At 47.4% G+C, this 20,360-nt stretch overlaps 1 protein-coding gene across 1 annotated transcript in view; it reads right to left on the bottom strand.

Moving 5' to 3' along the window:
• LOC144260021 (tubulin delta chain-like) overlaps window positions 1-20,360 on the bottom strand; it is a 61,352-nt gene that overhangs the window by 10,331 nt on the left and 30,661 nt on the right. Inside the window, exons 2-5 of the mRNA XM_077808490.1 lie at window positions 5,742-5,849; window positions 3,645-3,740; window positions 3,125-3,183; window positions 733-870 (exon numbers count right to left, since the gene is read on the bottom strand). Coding sequence (XP_077664616.1) covers window positions 733-870; window positions 3,125-3,183; window positions 3,645-3,740; window positions 5,742-5,845 — 397 coding nt within the window. The 5' untranslated portion in view covers window positions 5,846-5,849. The remainder of the gene's footprint in view (window positions 1-732; window positions 871-3,124; window positions 3,184-3,644; window positions 3,741-5,741; window positions 5,850-20,360) is intronic.

The raw sequence follows: 20,360 nt of genomic DNA, 5'->3' as shown, positions 1-20,360 counted from the left end.
TCCTGCCTTCTTCACTGCACCTCTTGCAAAGGCTACATAGGACCTCATGAGGAGATTAGACCCTCCTGAGGGTTTCTAACCAAGTATCTCCATAGTATAGATTTTTTTTTCCTATCCTTTTTCTGTAAATAAAAAAACCTTAAATTCCATCAATAAACTATGTTAAAAATGTTAACGTTGCCTGTTAAACACTCAACATCCAGGAAGGGACAGTTGCATGTACAACCTTAACTCTGCCCCCACAAGGGCTTGCCTAATTGTTCGGGTTTACCTAATATTTCTCAAATTATGCATTTTAATTAATACCATTTTTCTTCTACAACCTTAGATGCACATATGCAGCATCAGCTTGTAGTGTTGGGGATTGCTTTGTAGGTCAGAGTCCTTTGGAAAACCACTTACACAAAAGGTACAGAGTACCAAATACGCTGCAAGTAACAATGAAACACCACAAGAGTAACAGTGAAAATGTGACGGCAAATGTAATCCAGCTCAATTTGTTGGACAGTTACCTGCCATCTCCCCTGGATTGCACCTGTGTAAAGCAGGCTTCTGGTTGGAAGGAAGTTTGTATGGTGCAGATGGAGGGAAATGTGAAATAACCTGGGAGGACCTACTGAAAAAAATTAGTTCTCTTGTTTTCCCATCACAGCATCTACCTAGCCCTCCATCCATGAAGTATCCAAGCACCTTCCACATAAAACCAATTGCAAGGGCAAAGTCCCTACACACCAGCTCCTGTACCGCCGCCGAGGCTATGGAAAAGCACCGTCCCACAGTAACAGTCTCTGCGCTCGACCTCCTTCCGCAGCCTCTCCATCATCCTTTCTAGGAGGTTCTTCTCGCTGGCTGAGTGCAGGCCATGGTATCCTGTCAACATTAAACCATTTAGAGGCCAAGGTGAGCTCACCTCAGCCATCAGTGCTCAGACAGCTTCTGGGGTCACGCGACGTAAGGATTTTTTTTAATGATTCAACACCTCATTCATCTCTGCATTAAGGGCATATCGTCTATATCTGAATCCTTGTGCGTGTCACTGTGTCTAAACTAATCTCAGCAGAGCAACAGCTGCTTCCAGTGCAGGATGAGTGAAGGCCAGACAGTGCAAACACACCACTTCAGGCTACACCAGGAGTTTACACACTGGGGTGCACTGGCCCCAGGATCAGGGGAACCTAAAACCACCCTGGCCTCCCACCCCTATTGCCATGCACCAAGCAACACTCAGTGCGAGTGGATGGATTTATTTCAACACGCTCAGGAGGCTGAGCTCCAGCTACCTCCTAGCGTGGTGAATCCAGATCCTGTGTGCACGCATCAAGAGCATCTGCTCTACCGTGGCCAGGCCGCTCCAGGGGCAGAACAGAAGACTGTCCCTCCCAAAACACAGGTCTGCCAGTATCAGGATGCAGAGGAACTACTGGAACACGAGCAGGGAAGGGGCTAGCTTTGACTGCGTATCTGTAGGTGGAGGTGGGTGGGGCAAGGGGCCTGAAAGCCCAGTAAGGAGGCTTGCAATTCAAAAAAAAACCAAAACACAGCTCTATAAATTATGGGCTAGAGAGGAGAAGCAACCTCCAAGGAGGGAGAGGAAGGGCTGCTTTGTCTGTGGGCTGAAAAAGGCCTTTTTATTACTGTTTGTGATGGATGTGGGCATGTTGAGATATTTTTGATGCCTGTGTGCGCCTCGGTTTCCCTCTGGGCTTTGCACTGCCATGCACTGAGTGTAAAAGGAAGGGATGAAGGGTTGTCTGAGCAGCCTGGTTGGAAACCAGAGTCATAACAAACGGAACAAAATCGGCACAGGTGAATGGAGGATCCAAAGGGTGAATGGAGGATCCAACAGCCAGGACAATCACACTTCGCGACCACAGCCAAGAAGAAGCAGATTCTCCCCCCGTGCATCCCCACAAGAAGCAGAGCAAAGCCCCCCCCCCCCCATACACACACACACAAGAGGGAGAACAAAGGGGGAAAACGGTGTCAGGTGACCACGTAAAAAGCTGAGCTCACAGAGATACCGCATGCACAGTCGGAAACGGAGACAAAACAGAGAGAAAGAGACAGGGCCAAAATGGATTTTGCAGCAGCTTGCCTGGAAGAGCCCTGATGCTGCCTTAGCTTCTCTAGGCTGACCTAAGGACTTTCAGATTCTGTAGGCCAGGTGACTAACACACTGTTACCTGGTTCTGAAAAGGCTGCCTGATGTCCCTGCAAATACTCACTGGGAGCATGGAAGGGGAACAGGGCAAGCCCGCTGCTGGAGTCTGGCTTTGCTGGAGGGAGCCATGGAGACAGACATGGTTGGCTGGCACCTGAAGGCCCAGTTTTGGAGTCCTGGAAGTCACAGGCTGGGGCCTAGACTGGACCTTGTGGATCTGTGACCTTATTAAAGCCAAACAGCGCTACGTGCTGGCGAATACAAACTAAGGAAAAAGACGTCCTAGTAACAGACATTGGGACATCACTGGAGCAGTGCTAATTGCTATCCACTGAATATCTTACTCGTCTTGTTTTGCTGATGGAGGATGTGGGCTGACTGTCATTTTATCAGAGAGCCAAAGGAGCATTTCCATTAGCTAGCAGTAGTATTAAGGTTTTTACAGCCTTATAATAGAATATCAGGGTTGGAAGGAACCTCAGGAGGTCATCTAGTCCAAACCCCTGCTCAAAGCAGGACCGATCCCCAACTAAATCATCATAACATGTAGGAACGCCAGTCATGGACCAAGACCCCATTGTGGTAGGCACCATACAAACCGAACAAGACGACAGTCCCTGACAAAAGGAGCTCACAACTGAAGTACAAGACAGGAGATTGACACAGACAGGTGGACATGGGAGTACATGGAAGCAGCGAGACAAGACTGATAGGCTGTGGTCTTGCACACCAGCAGCCGAATCTGATCAGTTATAACGAGAGAGGAGCAGCTTGCCTTGCCATTGCTTCCAGCAGAGCACAATGGCACATGTATGTCGCAGCCGCAGGCGTGAGGGAGGAGCTGCCTTAGGAAGCAGGTGGCTCAGAGCTGCACTGCAGATACGTATTTTTTTCAAACCTTGATGGACTTCTTCCACACCCAGAAACATTTCAGCGAGGGGGAACTGAAAGATGGACTCTTACCATAAGCCCAGTTGCCTCTTCCTTGCTTCCCCACGATAAGATTGGTCTCCCTGAAAGAGCTGGGAGAGGAGTTAGGATCTAGTCTGTGCGGAGGACAATCACACTGAGCCTTTCACACACGACTCTTGAGCAGTTTTACCAACTTGACAAGGGGAAGTCTAGAAGATTCTCTTGGGAGGCAGGGGGAAGCAAACAGAGGCCTAGACTTCTCTCGGCCCCTTGCCCCAGGGATGTACGAGGGGGGTGTGTGTGTGTATGTATGTGTACGCAAGATGCAACCCAGCTCCTTGCAACCTCTATGCTCCCACCAGGCACACATAATCCTATAGGGGGCAGGAAAGACCAGGGAGGAGTAAGCCCGTGCAGTCAGCGCACTGGGAGGTATTGCACCAGGGACTACTGATTTGATTTATTTAGTGTACCAGTTAATTATTGTATATGGCACCTAGTACCAGGGCAGCCGTGCGCTGGGACTTCAGCCTGGGTTTCAAACGAATGAGACAAGCCACTGTTCTCTTACCCTCTCCTGACTCGTTTCTGCAGCTTCCTCACCACTTTGGGTTCACTGTCCACGCAGATAGCACTTAGCTTTCCATCGGGGGAGCAAAACGGATATCTGAAAAGGACACGAGCTGTGTGTATGGGGAGCCCTCTTCCCTGAAACCTGATCTGGACTCCACCTAGCAGGGTGCTCAGCACAGGAGTTCAAGAGCGTCCATTCCTGAAGGTGACTTGGTAAATACACTGCAAGTGGACTCCCAACAACTCTGATCCCCACAGCAAATCCTTTCTGAACTCAGGGAACAGTCCTGCCCTGCCCTGGGAAGATGGGCTGGATGACCTACTCTATCTTCTCCATTTCTCTTTTCTAGGTAGCTGTTACTTCTCAGTTACTCCTGAGGGCATTCTGTGCCAAACAATTAAAAATTCTGCACCAAAAAAATAAAAATTCTGCAAAGTTCTGCAAATTTTATTTGTCAAATAAATATTTAGGCTCCAGCATGGCATTGGGGAGCACCGGCCACTGGCTACACAGAGGTGAGAGATCACGGTACAGCTCCCGCCCTGGGACATGGACTCAGTGGTGAGGCTACACCCAACCATGACACAGCACAAGGACTGGGCCTGCCCCAGAAACACCCCAGGCCCCTACCCCTCCTTGCCAGTTGTACCAGGTGTGGGCAGACAGGCTCAGCAAGGCAGGATCCAAGTGTGGAGGGGCTTAGTGTGCTGGATCCAGGTTTGGGTTGAGAGGGTACTGTGTGGGGCAATCTGGGTGTGGGCAGCTCAGTGGGGGATCCGGGTGTGGGGGTGATCTGGATGCACAGGGCCTTGATGGGGGGTTCTGGATGCAATGGAAATGGGACTCTGCAGGGGGTCCTGGTGAAGGTGGTTGGGGCTCAGTGGGAGATGGTCTGGGTGTGAGGGGGATAGAGCTTGGCAGGGGGGTCTGGGTGTGTGGGAGCTCAGTGTGGGGTCCAGATGCTGGGGGAGGGAGGCTCAGTGGGTTGGGGATCCAGGTGCAGCTGGTTGGGGGTCGGTGGGGTGGGGATCCAGGTGAGGGTGCCTTGTCAGGGTGGTTGAAATGTAGGGGGAGTGGGGCTCATGGTGGGGGGGTTCTGAGTGCAGAGGGCTGAGGCTTGGTGGAAGAGTCTGGGTATGACGGGACTGGATGCATGGGAGTTGGGTGGATGGGGGTACAGCTCCCTGTACAGGGATACCTCCCACTGCAGCTGAGGAGTGATGGGTGTAGGAAACTGGGGTGGGGGAGGAGTTTGCAGAGCTTCCTGCAGCTTGGGGAGAAATCTGGGGGTGGGTCTAACCTGGCCCTGGATGCCGTGCAGGGGAAGAGGAAGTCCTATTCTCCCCAGCCCAGCTGGGACTAGCAGCTGAGCCTGGAGTGGGATAGGAGCCACCAGCTAGGTCTTTCCCAGTCCCGCCCCCTGCCCCACCGTGATTTACCTCTCTGCCAGCTTCCCTGGGCACCCAAAACATACTGCTGGGGAGGTCTGCATGACCGCTCTTGTGGCTCCCCTTTGCTTCCCCATCAGAAAGTCATTTTTCTGTGGGGAAGCAAAGAATTCTGCGGGTGACATAAATTCTGCACATGCACAGTGGCACAGAATTCTCCCAGGAGTACTTAGAGCAGTTCCAGGGGTACTTCCATCCAAGGGTAGAAACAGTTACATTTGTTCATATTTATATTGGAATTTGGACTCTAAACCCAGAGTTTTACATACCCTTCCTTCGGCTCAAACATGCTGGCAGGGGGAATACCTGCCTTTGATCGGAGGCCAGCAAGGGAAGGTTTTGATCAACAGCATTAATCCCTCTGCCCCACCTTGCAGCATTCTGGTATTTAAAATGGTCTGTGGAAAGTGAACTAGAACAATGATCTTACTGTTATCAGAAATATAAAGCTAGGAGCACTCCGCAAGGGTGCATGCGGCCTTGTGATAGGACTGCCAGTTGCACAGAGAGTGCAGAACTCCTAAGATTACCCTCTGTTAAGAGCAGGGATGGATCAATTAACTCATTTGACTCCAAGTACTAGCAGGCATAGGCTCATGAGTAGCTTAAAACTGGTTTCCTCCTTAGAACTGCAGAGTTACCATACCTGTCAGCCTCTGCATGCGGCACCTTCTCACTGGTTAGGATCTGCCACCACTCCTCGCCAATCTGATTGCCACATTGTCCAACATGTAGCCACACAGCAGACATTGCCCTGAGAGCAGAAATACACACACAAAAATGTAGGTGGTAAATACCTTAAAGAGTCAATGTCAAGTCCTTAAACTCAATTTCTGACCTGTCAAGAATGTATTATAATCTAATACAGCGGTTCCCAAAGTGGGTCGCAACGCTGTTTTAACAGGGTCACCAGGACTGGTTTAGACTTGCTGGGGCCTGGGGCTGAAGCTGAAGCCTGAGCCCAACTGCCTGTGGCTGAAGCCAATGCCCGAGGGCTTCAGCTTTGGCCATGGGTCGTGGGACTCAGGTTGCAGGCCCCCCCACCATGGGGCGGTGAGACTGGGGCAGGCTCAGACTTTGGTCCCCCCTCCTGGGGTCCTGCAGTAATTTTTATTGTCAGAGGTGGGTCACAGTGCAATGAAGTTTGAGAACCCCTGGTCTAACACATTGCTGCCAAGGCTAAACAATATACACAAATTACCAGTTCTGCAGACCCTACAATAGCCCCATGTTTTGTGCTTCTGCAGGGGCAATGAGCTAGCAACAGAGAATTGTGTGGGGCACTAATCGATGAGGCTGGGCCAAAAGAAAGAATAGGCCAGATCCTCAGGTGGTGCAAATGGATGTTGTTCCAATGAAGAGCAGACACAATATATTTCATGCCTCATAAAGGCAAAAAGGACGGAGGTTCACAGGAGAGCCACTGACTTCAGCCAGGCATTGTGGGGGTTCAGCACTTCTGAAAGAAATCAGGCCCTAAAAGCAATGTGAGTTGTTGTTAACTAAACAGTCATCATCCAAACGGACTCTGTGCTCCCTTGGAAATACAGGGATGGGGCAGCAGAGGGGGAATTGACATTTGCAAAAGGGCAAATGCTACAATGAACAGGAAAAAATAATTATTTTCAAATTCTCTCTCAGGGTCAGAGCCACAGGTCCTCAGCGGGGGTCATTGCCTGTCTGTAGCTGTAGGGGACAGAATCAAAGCTGTCTGGATGGCTGATGAAAGACTAGCCCCCACCTTCCAGACACTCCCTTGGTTTTGTTCTGCCTCTGGTAGCTACTGGCAGGGTAGTGGAATCCAGCATTTACTGCGATAGGCAGAACATTAATTAGTAATGTGGGATAATATTTGGTCTAATTTGGACATATTGGTCACCCTAAAAAGGGGCGGGGGGCTTAAGAGGCTGTGTTTCTCCTGTCTGGAGTTATCACAGTGCACCCCACACCGCTGGATGGCGGAGAAAGGTCTAAAGAGGAGACCAAGGCTCTGTCCCTTCCACTCTGTTCCCCTGCCAGAAGGTGCAGGAGGAGAGGTTTGCACCTTATGCACTCCGGCCTTCTCATCTGCTGGGACTGGGAAGGATTTGCTTTGGCCCCCTTCTCTGACCCAGGCATCAGGTCCACATGAGTTCCCCACCTTGGGGAGTCACACAACCAGGCTGTGGCTGTCTCGAAGGATGATAGGAAAAAGAAGAGAGCCATCCAACCACCAGAGGTGCTTGTGCCAGAGGACAGTGGCCTGGTGTGGGAAAACCATAAGCAAGAGTGGCCGAATCCACCACAGATGGAGCAAGGAGTGGCACAGAAGACCACTTGTGGCATGCGTCCCTGCATAGCGCAGATCTCATCATCTCCCCCCACCCCCTTGCTGGGCAGTTCGGTCTCGATCCCTTAGGAAGTTAGGAATTATGCATGTGTAAGCAGTGTCAGGATGAGCTCCACCCTGACATCTGGTGGTGAGGTGTGGCAAGTTGTGGAAAAGAACTTCAGGGGCTGATCTCATTTGCATAGGCACACCCACCCCGCCTAGAATGAGGCCATAGCTGCCCAAATGGTCACTTTGGCTGCTGTGGGATCCCCAGTGTCTCTGTTATTGGGGCAGGAAGAATAAATTGTTATTACCCTTATCATGGGAACTGTGCTTGGAACTGTACTTGGTCTTTTGTTATGATGGAGGGACTCACCATCAACTAAGTGGCACTCGCTAGGCAAGGGTCATGGGTTGCAAAACTCTGTTAATTGAGAGAGGCTGGGGACAAGTATTAATACTTGGTGGCATGAGCCCCTTGGTGAGGGCCTTACATGCTAATTGCACTTCCTCCTCTCTCCACTGTGGCATATCAGAGCTAATTTTGATTTCATTAGGAGTCTAGTTACAGGCGCTGAGCTCACTTTGGGCTAACAGTGCACCAGTACTGAGGCTCCCCTACTACAAGCTGAATTCACGAAAGAGCTGAACTGACTAAGAGCTGAAATCACTGAGCGTTGTGTTAAGTAGTGGGGGAGCCTGAAGACGTAGTGTGGAGCAGTTTGCAGGACGGCTGGAGTGCCTTGTGGACAGGCTGGTGGAGCAGTTCGTGGGATGGTGGGAGCTACTTGTGGGCTGCGGAGTGGAGCTAAACGAAGGAATTCGTGGGGCAGCTGGTGGAGCGAAGGCCTATGGAGCTGTGGGGCGGTCAGCTTCAGATCATGTAAGGTGCCTCTTACCCCCGTCCCATCTCCACCCAGGTTGGGAGGTAAAGCTCCGCAGATAAACTTTCGAACTCTGGGGCTGCCCTGACCAGGGACAGAGACTTTTGGGTCACTGGACTTTTGGGACTTTGGGTGATTTGGGGTTGCTGGATTCAAGAACCAAAGGGAAAGGGGCATGCCCCAATTTGCTTGGGGTAGGTTTTTTTTGCTCATGGGTTGTGTTATGAATCCTGTTGGTGGTGTTTCCCCAACATAATGCCACATTGTTTCTCTCTGTTATTAAAAGGCTTTTTGCTACACTCAGACTATGTGCTTGCGAGAGGGGAAGTATTGCCTCTTGGAGGCGCCCAGCGGGGGTGGTATATATTTGTCCCAGGTCACTGGGTGGGGGCTCGAGCCGGTTTGCATTGTGTTATTGGAATGGATCCCCTAGATATTGAACCCGGCCCTTGTTGCTGCCAACTCTGACGGGCAGAAGGCAGCAAGGAAACAAAACAACCAAGCAGGATTCAAAGCAGTATGGGGCTGTTTAGCCCCAGGGGGGCTCTGCAGCTGGGTTGCTCGAAACCCCTTCGGATAGGGAGGTCCCTGGCAGCAGCAGCTTGGAGCGTAGCATGTCTGGGCAGGCCTCTCTGGCAGAACACTTCATGAGCAATCAGAGGAATAGAAAGGTTGGCAGGAAAGGGGGGCGGGGCGGGGGAAAGGCCTAGGCTAACCAGACCCCACTTAAGCTGCAGTCAGCCATTCCACAGCTGCCAGGCTAACAGGACCCTGCTCACTGAGGGTCAACCAAGTTTCATGGAGTCAGCCTCAGAGGGCTCAAAGGGAGAGCAGCCCAGAGGTGGAGGAACAAGCAGGCGGCAAGGGGCCCCCTGGCCCACCACTTATTTCTGACTAAATTTATCTGCCAGCTTTAACCAGGTGTGAGTCAGCCCTTTTAGAAGCCTGAGTGAGAAAAGGAATAGCCAGCCTTACTACAGGCCAAAGTATCCTTTTCACGGCTACTTCTCGAAGCACAAAAAGCAAGGCTACAACAAAAGCTGATGAAACAAGTCTAAGTCAGAAAGGGAAGAGATCTTCTTTCCTCAATGCAAATTCCAACACTAGAAGTAACCCCTGACTGCAGTCAGGAGAGGTCCATCAAGCACCTCCCAGGGGACGGGGGGGGGGAAGGGGAGGATATTAAAATGCAAGGACCAGTGGCCTCTCTCAATGGTGGATAGATCAGTCCTGGATGTGGCTCGACAAAGGAATGGCAAACTTTTCACAGAGTCCGAATCATCGTTTTCTCCCTTCTCCACTATCCTCAAAAGATGCAGAATATGCAGAAGGCCATAGACAATCATTTGCAAATAGGTATAACAGAGAGAGAGAGTTCCTGAGGCAGAGGAGATGTTTTCCAGCCATTACTCAATCTTATTTCTGGTACCCAAGAGATTCGGGGAGGCTAGAGTGGTGTTGGACTTAACACTTGAACAAGTTCATAAGGAGGACCAGGTTCAAGATGGAGACCTTGAATTCGATACTGGCGGTGATTTGCCAGAGAGATTAGCTTTCATCAGTCAACCTGAGGGAGGCTTACCTTCATGTGCCAATTCACTAGCCACACAATGATAGTCAATGGGCCACGGTAATAAGAGGGTACAAAATACATAGGAATGAGAGTAGGTTGTGCTGGTAGGGGAGTGGCACTATATGTGAGAGAAAGCGGAGAGTCAAATATAATAAAAATCTTAAGTTAAACTGTACCATAGAATCTCTATGGATAGAAATTCCATGCTTGAATAATAAGAATAAAGCAGTAGGAATATACTCCTGACCACCTGACCAGGATGGTGATTGTGAAATGCTCAAAAAAATTAGAGAGGCTACAAAAACACACACATGAAAACCCAATAATAATAATGGGGGATTTCAGCTATCCCCATATTGACTGGGTACATGTCACCTCATGACGGGATGCAGAGATAAAATTTCTAGACACCATAAATCACTGCTTCTTAGAGCAGCGAGCTAGTCCTGGAACCTGGAAGGGAAGAGGCAATTCTTGATTTAGTCCTACGTGGCACACAGGATCTGGTCCAAGAAGTGACTAGAGCTGAGCCCCTCAGTAATAGCGACCATAATGTAATTAAATTTAACATCCTTGTAGGGAAGAAAATACCAAAAAAACCCACCGCACTAGCATTTAACTTCAAAAAAGGAAACTACACAAACATTAGGCTACTTAAACAGAAACTGAGGGTTACCAAAAGAAACTACAGCATTTGCTCAAGAAACTCCCTGAAAAAGCACAAGAAATCTGCACAGACACACGCCTGGAACCCCGACCTGGGGTATTCTATCTGATACCCAAGATCCATAAACCTGGAAATGCTGGACGCCCCATCATCTCAGGCATCGGCACCCTGACAGCAGTATCGTCTGGCTATGTAGATTCCTCCCTCCTCAGGCCCTATGCTACCAGCACTCCCAGCTATCTTCGAGACACCACTGACTTCCTGAGGAAACTACAATCCATCGGTGATCTTCCTGAAAACACCATCCTGGCCACTATGGATGTAGAAGCCCTCTACACCAACATTCAACACAAAGATGGACTACAAGCCATCAGGAACAGTATCCCCGATAATGTCATGGCAAACCTGGTGGCTGAACTTTGTGACTTTATCCTCACCCATAACTATTTCACATTTGGGGACAATGTATACCTTCAAATCAGCGGCACTGCTATGGGTACCCGCATGGCCCCACAGTATGCCAACATTTTTATGCCTGACTTAGAACAATGCTTCCTCAGCTCTCGTCTCCTAACGCCCCTACTCTACTTGCGCTACATTGATGACATCTTCATCATCTGGACCCATGGAAAAGAAGCCCTTGAGGAATTCCACCATGATTTCAACAATTTCCATCCCACCATCAACCTCAGCCTGGACCAGTCCACACAAGAGATCCACTTCCTGGACACTACGGTGCTAATAAGTGATGGTCACATAAACACCACCCTATACCGGAAACATACTGACCGCTATACTTACCTACATGCCTCCAGCTTTCATCCAGACCACACCACACGATCCATTGTCCACAGCCAAGCTCTACGATACAACCGCATTTGCTCCAACCCCTCAGACAGAGACAAACACCTACAAGATCTCTATCAAGCATTCTTACAACTACAATACCCACCTGCGGAAGTGAAGAAACAGATTGATAGAGCCAGAAGAGTTCCCAGAAGTCACCTACTACAGGACAGGCCTAACAAAGAAAATAACAGAACGCCACTAGCAGTCACCTTCAGCCCCCAACTAAAACCCCTCCAACGCATCATCAAGGATCTACAACGTATCCTGAAGGATGACCCAACACTCTCACAGATCTTGGGAGACAGGCCATTCCTTGCTTACAGACAGCCTCCCAGCCTGAAGCAAATACTCACCAACAACTACACACCACACAACAGAACCACTAACCCAGGAACCTATCCTTGCAACAAAGCCCGTTGCCAACTGCGTCCACATATCTATTCAGGGGACACCATCACAGGGCCTAATCACATCAGCCACAATATCAGAGGCTTGTTCACCTGCACATCTACCAATGTGATATATGCCATCATGTGCCAGCAATGCCCCTCTGCCATGGACATTGGTTAAACCGTACAGTCTCTACGCAAAAGAATAAATGGACACAAATCAGACGTCAAGAACTATAACATTCAAAAACCAGTTGGAGAACACTTCAATCTCTCTGCTCACTCGATTACAGACCTAAAAGTGGCAATACTTCAACAAAAAAACTTCAAAAACAGACTCCAAGAGACTGCTGAATTGGAATTCATTTGCAAACTGGATACAATTAACTTAGGCTTGAATAGAGACTGGGAGTGGATGGGTCATTACACAAAGTAAAACTATTTCCCCATGTTTATCCCCCCCCTCGCCCCCACTGTTCTTCACATGTTCTTGTGAACTGCTGGAAATGGCCCACCTTGATTATCACTACAAAAGGTTCCTCCCCCGCCCCCCGCTCTCCTGCTGGTAATAGCTCACCTTAAGTGATCACTCTCGTTACAGTGCGTATGGTAACACCCATTGTTTTCATGTTCTCTGTGTATATAAATCTCCCCACTGTATTTTCCACTGAATGCATCCAATGAAGTGAGCTGTAGCTCACAAAAACTTATGCTCAAATAAATTTGTTAGTCTCTAAGGTTCCTTTTCAAAAAGGAACCGTTACAAGAGTGAAATCATTGCAAGCTGCACGGAAAATGTTTTATAAACCACCATAGAGGGTCACATTAAATTAAGTATACCACAAATAAAAAAAGGACCAAAAACGACACCACCATGGCTAAACAGAGTAAAAAGAGAGAGAAAAAGGCATCCTTTAAAAATTAAATCAAGATGTAACATGACACGTTATCTGTGCCTTACATCTAAGGTTCCAAGGCACAACTTATGAGAAACTTTCACAGAGGAGGCCACAAGTTCTCCCTGTCATTCTGCTAAGGACCTGATTTCTTTTCCAATAGGTTTCTGGAGCAGCATGTCCTTCAAAAGGGAGGGAGGTCACTGCTGAATATACCTTAGGGCTGAAGGTCAGAGTTTTGCTTTGGCAGCAAAGTGCTGGTAGAACTTGGCTAAGCTGGTAGCAAGGGCAATGCAATTTCAGGCATTGCCCGGGTGTAACTGAATGCATTGACGGAGAGTGGGGGGGGGGAGGGGGGAATCAAGTTAGAGTCCTACTCTGCCAAGATGAAGGCAAGCTCCCCAGAGATAGCCGGTGAGGTGAAGGTCTTCTAAGAATGTTGGTGATATTCCTACATAGGAACTGCAAGTCCTCCGTCATAAATATAAAGGGAAGGGTAAACCCCTTTAAAATCCCTCCTGGCCAGAGGAAAAATCCTCTCACCTGTAAAGGGTTAAGAAGCTAAAGGTAACCTCACTGGCACCTGACCAAAATGACCAATGAGGAGACAAGATACTTTCAAAAGCTGGGAGGAGGGAGAGAAACAAAGGGTCTGTGTCTGTCTGTATTCTGCTTTTGCCAGGGACAGAACAGGAATGGAGTCTTAGAACTTTTAGTAAGTAATCTAGCTAGGTATGTGTTAGATTATGATTTCTTTAAATGGCTGAGAAAAAAACTGTGCTGAATAGAATGACTATCCCTGTCTGTGTGTCTTTTTTGTAACTTAAGGTTTTGCCTAGAGGGATTTTCTATGTTTTGAATCCAATTACCCTGTAAGGTATCTACCATCCTGATTTTACAGAGGTGATTCCTTTACTTCTAATAAAAGTCTTCTTGTAAGAAAACTGAATGCTTTTTCATTGTTCTAAGATCCAAGGGTTTGGGTCTGTGGTCACCTATGCAAATTGGTGAGGATTTTTACCAAACCTTCCCCAGGAAGAAAAGGAGTACTTGTGGCACCTTAGAGACTAACCAATTTATTTGAGCATAAGCTTTCGTGAGCTACAGCTCACTTCATCGGATGCATACTGTGGAAAGTACAGAAGATCTTTTTATACACACAAACCATGAAAAAATGGGTGTTTACCACTACAAAAGGTTTTCTCTCCCCCCAACCCACTCTCCTGTTGGTAATAGCTTATCTAAAGTGATCACTCTCCTTACAATGCGTATGATAATCCAGGTGGGCCATTTCCAGCACAAATCCAGGGTTTAACAAGAACGTCTGGGGGGGGGGGTAGGAAAAAACAAGGGGAAATAACTTACCTTGCATAATGACTTAGCCACTCCCAGTCTCAAGCCTAAGTTAATTGTATCCAATTTGCAAATGAATTCCAATTCAGCAGTCTCTCGCTGGAGTCTGGATTTGAAGTTTTTTTGTTGTAATATCGCAACTTTCATGTCTGTAATTGCGTGACCAGAGAGATTGAAGTGTTCTCCGACTGGTTTATGAATGCTATAATTCTTGACATCTGATTTGTGTCCATTTATTCTTTTACGTAGAGACTGTCCAGTTTGACCAATGTCCATGGCAGAGGGGCATTGCTGGCACATGATGGCATATATCACATTGATAGATGTGCAGGTGAACGAGCCTCTGATAGTGTGGCTGATGTGATTAGGCCCTATGATGGTGTCCCCTGAATAGATATGTGGGCACAGGTGGCAACGGGCTTTGTTGCAAGGATAGGTTCCTGGGTTAGTGGTTCTGTTGTGTGGTATGTGGTTGTCGGTGAGTATTTGCTTCAGGTTGGGGGGCTGTCTGTAGGCAAGGACTGGCCTGTCTCCCAAGATTTGTGAGAGTGTTGGGTCATCCTTCAGGATAGGTTGTAGATCCTTAATAATGCGTTGGAGGGGTTTTAGTTGGGGGCTGAAGGTGACGGCTAGTGGCGTCCTGTTATTTTCTTTGTTAGGCCTGTCCTGTAGTAGGTGACTTCTGGGAACTCTTCTGGCTCTATCAATCTGTTTCTTCACTTCCACAGGTGGGTATTGTAGTTGTAAGAATGCTTGATAGAGATCTTGTAGGTGTTTGTCTCTGTCTGAGGGGTTGGAGCAAATGCGGTTGTATCGCAGAGCTTGGCTGTGGACAATGGATCGTGTGGTGTGGTCAGGGTGAAGGCTGGAGGCATGTAGGTAGGAATAGCTAGTCTAGTTGGCAGCCGGTGTCAAGTGGAGTGCCCCAGGGGTCGGTCCTGGGGCTGGTTTTGTTCAATATCTTCATAAATGATCTGGAGGATGGTGTGGATTGCACTCTCAGCAAATTTGCGGATGATACTAAACTGGGAGGAGTGGTAGATATGCTGGAGGGCAGGGATAGGATACAGAGGGACCTAGACAAATTGGAGGATTGGGCCAAAAGAAATCTGATGAGGTTCAATAAGGATAAGTGCAGGGTCCTGCACTTAGGACGGAAGAACCCAATGCACCGCTACAGACTAGGGACCAAATGGCTAGGCAGCAGTTCTGCGGAAAAGGACCTAGGGGTGACAGTGGACGAGAAGCTGGATATGAGCCAGCAGTGTGCCCTTGTTGCCAAGAAGGCCAATGGCATTTTGGGATGTATAAGTAGAGGCATAGCGAGCAGATCGAGGGACGTGATCGTCCCCCTCTATTTGACATTGGTGAGGCCTCATCTGGAGTACTGTGTCCAGTTTTGGGCCCCACACTACAAGAAGGATGTGGATAAATTGGAGAGAGTCCAGCGAAGGGCAACAAAAATGATTAGGGGTCTGGAACACATGACTTATGAGGAGAGGCTGAGGGAACTGGGATTGTTTAGTCTGCAGAAGAGAAGAATGAGGGGGGATTTGATAGCTGCTTTCAACTACCTGAGAGGTAGTTCCAGAGAGGATGGTTCTAGACTATTCTCAGTGGTGGAAGAGGACAGGACAAGGAGTAATGGTCTCAAGTTGCAGTGGGGGAGGTTCAGGTTGGATATTAGGAAAAACTTTTTCACTAGGAGGGTGGTGAAACACTGGAATGCGTTGCCTAGGGAGGTGGTGGAATCTCCTTCCTTAGACATTTTTAAGGTCAGGCTTGACAAAGCCCTGGCTGGGATGATTTAATTGGGTATGGGTCCTGCTTTTGAGCAGGGGGTTGGACTAGATGACCTCCTGAGGTCCCTTCCAACCCTGATATTCTATGATTCTATGATAGCGGTCAGTATGTTTCCGGTATAGGGTGGTGTTTATGTGACCATCGTTTATTAGCACTGTAGTGTCCAGGAAGTGGACCTCTTGTGGGGACTGGACCAGGCTGAGGTTGATGGTGGGATGGAAATTGTTGAAATCATGGTGGAATTCCCCGCCCCCCCGACGTTCTTGTTAAACCCTGGATTTGTGCTGGAAATGGCCCACCTTGATTATCATACACATTGTAAGGAGAGTGATCACTTTAGATAAGCTATTACCAACAGGAGAGTGGGGTTGGGGGAGAGAAAACCTTTTGTAGTGGTAAACACCAATTTTTTCATGGTTTGTGTGTATAAAAAGATCTTCTGTGCTTTCCACAGTATGCATCCAATGAAGTGAGCTGTAGCTCACGAAAGCTTATGCTCAAATAAATTGGTTAGTCTCTAAGGTGCCACAAGTACTCCTTTTCTTTTTGCGAATACAGACTAACACGGCCGTTACTCTGAAACCTTCCCCAGGAAGTGGGGTGCAAGGGTTGGGAGGATTCTGGGGGGAAATACGTGTCCAAACTACGTTTCCCAGTAAACCCAGTTAAAGTTTGGTGGTGGGAGTGGAAATTCCAAGGGCAAAGGGTAAAATTAATTTGTACCTTGGGGAAGTTTTAACCTAAGCTGGTAAAAGTAAGCTTAGGAGGTTTTCATGCAGGTCCCCACATCTGTACCCTAGAGTTCAGAGTGGGGAAGGAACCTTGACATCCTCTATCAGAGATACAAGATAACTCAGGTACTTCCTTTGGGATATCCTCCAATTCAGATCCATCAGAATCCTTGTCCTATGCCAGTTTGGGGCACCCTACCATCACCTCAAATGAGGAAAGTGGGAAGATGGAGCTAAAACTCTCAGCAATGTCCGTCAGGCTTTCATAATTTGTGTCCATGGCATTAAGGAGAATGTTATTAGAGGTTGCATGAACCAAGATAGCTTGACCTTGGGTGGCAAGCTAACAATAGATGCTTTCTTACATGATGTAGCTGGTGTGCTTGTCTTAAGAAAGGGAGGAAGATATGAAGGCCCTTCCTTCAGTCAAAGTTTTACTTATGAAAGAAATATGTTTAGGAATAAAAGACATTGGAAGGCATCTGATGAAGAAATAGCCAGGGTGAGATTTCCTCCCTTTTCAATAGGATGACAGCTGCTGAGAAAGCTCTATCTGGGCTTCCAGACACTGAAGACTTGTGAGTAACAGAAGCCTCACTGAGCATCTTGGATGACAGAGTCCTGTGAACATGAGACAAACCGACCTGCTAACAGCACATCAGGAAGGTTCCCAGCAAGATAACCAGACTCCACTTCCCCTAAGTTCTTCAGCCACATTTACTAACAGTCACACTTACTAACAGTTCATTGTTGTGTATTTACACAGAAGGAGCAGGTGTGGGATTCTATGACTCAATGAAGTAGAGTAAGACTGGAGAACTCAGAAGATACAGGGTATGACCTAGAGTTTGTTGCTTCTGCCTATGTCACCATCAGCCTAACCACTCCAGAATGGTGAGTGGAGTTGCAGAATTCCATGCTTGTCATGAAGAAAAGGAGTACTTGTGGCACCTTAGAGACTAACCAATTTATTTGAGCATGAGCTTTCGTGAGCTACAGCTCACTTCATCGGATGCATACCGTGGAAACTGCAGCAGACAGCAGTTTCCACGGTATGCATCCGATGAAGTGAGCTGTAGCTCACGAAAGCTCATGCTCAAATAAATTGGTTAGTCTCTAAGGTGCCACAAGTACTCCTTTTCTTTTTGCGAATACAGACTAACACGGCTGTTACTCTGAAACCATGCTTGTCATGATTTGTTTTGCTGCCTTGAGGCTTCCACTTACTGACAACACCTTTTTAAAGAAAGCAAAGAATTTTTTTTTCTTTTTTTTTTTGCAGCTGTGGTATGAAACAGAGAACAGAACTGGAAACCGCCTTCCACTCACTAATTGCAAAAATGCTTCAGTTCTCAAGACTTACACAACTATGAGAAAAACCCACAAGCTCTTTCAGCTAGCCAAGTTCATGTAATACTTTCTCAAGAAGCTACACTGTACCTGAGGGCACTGGACATTTATCCCCTACAGAGAGTCTGAGTCTAAAAATAACCTCCAAAGAAGCTACAGGAGAAATAGGCTCAGGTGCACCATACTCCAATTGTATAGACCTGTCATTTGTCTGAACAGAAGAAACACCTGATGCAGTGCAAGGAGCCACCTTTGCCATCCGCTCTGTTTTAACATACACGTAGCCCTGTAAAAGTCACTATGTGAGTGACAGCATCTCAGTACTTAGCAAGACTCACAAGTAAACCACCACTGACGTTTTCTCATCTCCCTCTTCTCAGTTGCATTCAGTCAATTACAGCTTTTCACTATTAAACTGAGACGGTAACACGATGATTCAATAATACATTTCCCCTTTGCAGCAATTGGGCTGCACTATGTGTTTCCTGCTACTCTAAACACTTTGAAAAGAGTCTATGGATGCAAGTCCCTTAATGGACAATTGTGCCCTAATGAGACTCTTCAAAGGACTTTGGATCAGGGCCTTGCATGCCAAAGGAAGCACTATTTTCCCAACCCCAGGCAGTAAGAGGTCAGCTTATGTTCTGAAATACAAGGTTTTATTATAGTCCTTACAGATTTTTATCCTAATGTAGCTGCAGATTTTCTTGTTATTCATATAGGCTCTGATCCAGCAAAAACTTTAAGTCTCATTGACTTTGATGGGACTACTCATGTGCTTAAAGTAAACCACATGCTTAAGAGCTTTGCTGGTTCAAAACTAGCAAATGTCTAGATAAAAAATAGGAACAGATGGTCCATTTTCTGTTACTGATCTTACCAGGGACTCTCAAATTCTCTCCCTTGTGTGGAGCGCATCTTAACGGGCATTGTCTTATGGACACTTCCCTCTTGTTTATGATCACATGAGCCACCTCCACTCCCATTTGTAATCGAATAACATACCTTTGGCAACTATGGCAGTTGCTTCCATGGAAAAGGACTATTAAGAAGGTATTTAATGTATTTTTAACTGCCATTCCATGCAATTAAGTAGCTGGAAACAAGGATCAGAGATAGCACTACATGACCAAGTAGTGTTCAGTACACACCCACACTTCAGGCACTTATGTTTTATTCAATGACTGATCCAAGACTTCTCATTCCTATGACTCTACTTAGTTAATTTAATAGCCTCTGAGGATGCAATTTATCCAAGGCGCTTCAGAATTCCAAACAAATTAGACCTCCCAATTCTCCTTTGTCTGACTCTCTTGAAAAAGCCCTACTAGGAGGAGGCGTACATTTAATTACATTCAGTATAATATCTACAAACACTTTCTGCACATGTACCCACCCAGGAAAGCTTTTGTTCAGCTATAAGATCTGGTATCCAGCTAGGTTTGTTTTTTTAAAACTTCACTTTCCAACTGAATTGCACAAAGAGATGAAGTGACTGATTCAAGGCCATAATAACTAAAAGCAGTTGAATGGGTATTTATTTCACTTTATTACCCCCTTTGAAATCACCACCAGGTCACGGTGTCAGGCAGCTTTTGCAATACAACTTAAAGAAAAAACCCTCTTGTAAAGGGAAATTCACCAGATACCATCTAACAGCTGAGTCTAGTCTCAAGTTAGAGGTAAAATTGTTCGCCAATTGTGAGAGGTAATCCCAGTTGCTAGTTCTCTTAGATCTTCCAACCTCCCATCTTTGACCATGATGCGCTGTTCAGTAGTGATTGGGAAGCTGTGGTATTTGATTCCGTCACTGAACTCAAAAGGAAAGATGGAAAAAAACAAAGTCTAAGTAAGCCATCATCTGGGCCTTCTAGCGAGGGACTATGTTCAAGTGCTCAGTGAAGGACATTATTAGGGCCAAGTAGTTGTCCCTGTAAGGGGCAGAATTTTCTGATGGGAATCAAAAAGAAGAAACCTGTGGTGATAATCTGCACCAGGACACCTTTTAAAGTGCCAGCCAAGCTATAGGAAAGGGTAGCAAGGTGGGTTTCCTCTTGCCTGTAGTGTGGGTAGGTCAAACCAACCAACCAAATACTGTTCTTCCCTTGATGTGGGGTTTCATCTTGTTTTAGAAGGATTCCCCCAGTCAGCCCCTTCCCCTGTCTCCAGACTACAAGCAGAAAAAACAAAACAACCTCCACCACACAGTTCTCCCCTTTCCAGGGTACAAACAGAACTCACCCATCAGGCCCAGTTCACCACTGTGTAGTTTGCCCCCATGCAAAGGGAGTATAAAAACACCACCATTCTGATTTGGTAACATTTTACACACACTGTGCACTGGGGGAAATACTGCACCAGGTGCCGGGCAGTGGGGAATCAGGACCAGAGAATTCTCATCGTTCGAGAGTGCCAGCTGGGCCAGCCAGGCTCCCCCATCAGGCTGAGGCCTGGTCTAT

Source organism: Eretmochelys imbricata, chromosome 2, assembly GCF_965152235.1.
Source record: "Eretmochelys imbricata isolate rEreImb1 chromosome 2, rEreImb1.hap1, whole genome shotgun sequence".
Classification (NCBI taxonomy): Eukaryota; Metazoa; Chordata; order Testudines; family Cheloniidae; genus Eretmochelys; species Eretmochelys imbricata.
This window is presented reverse-complemented; position numbering and strand designations above follow the sequence as displayed.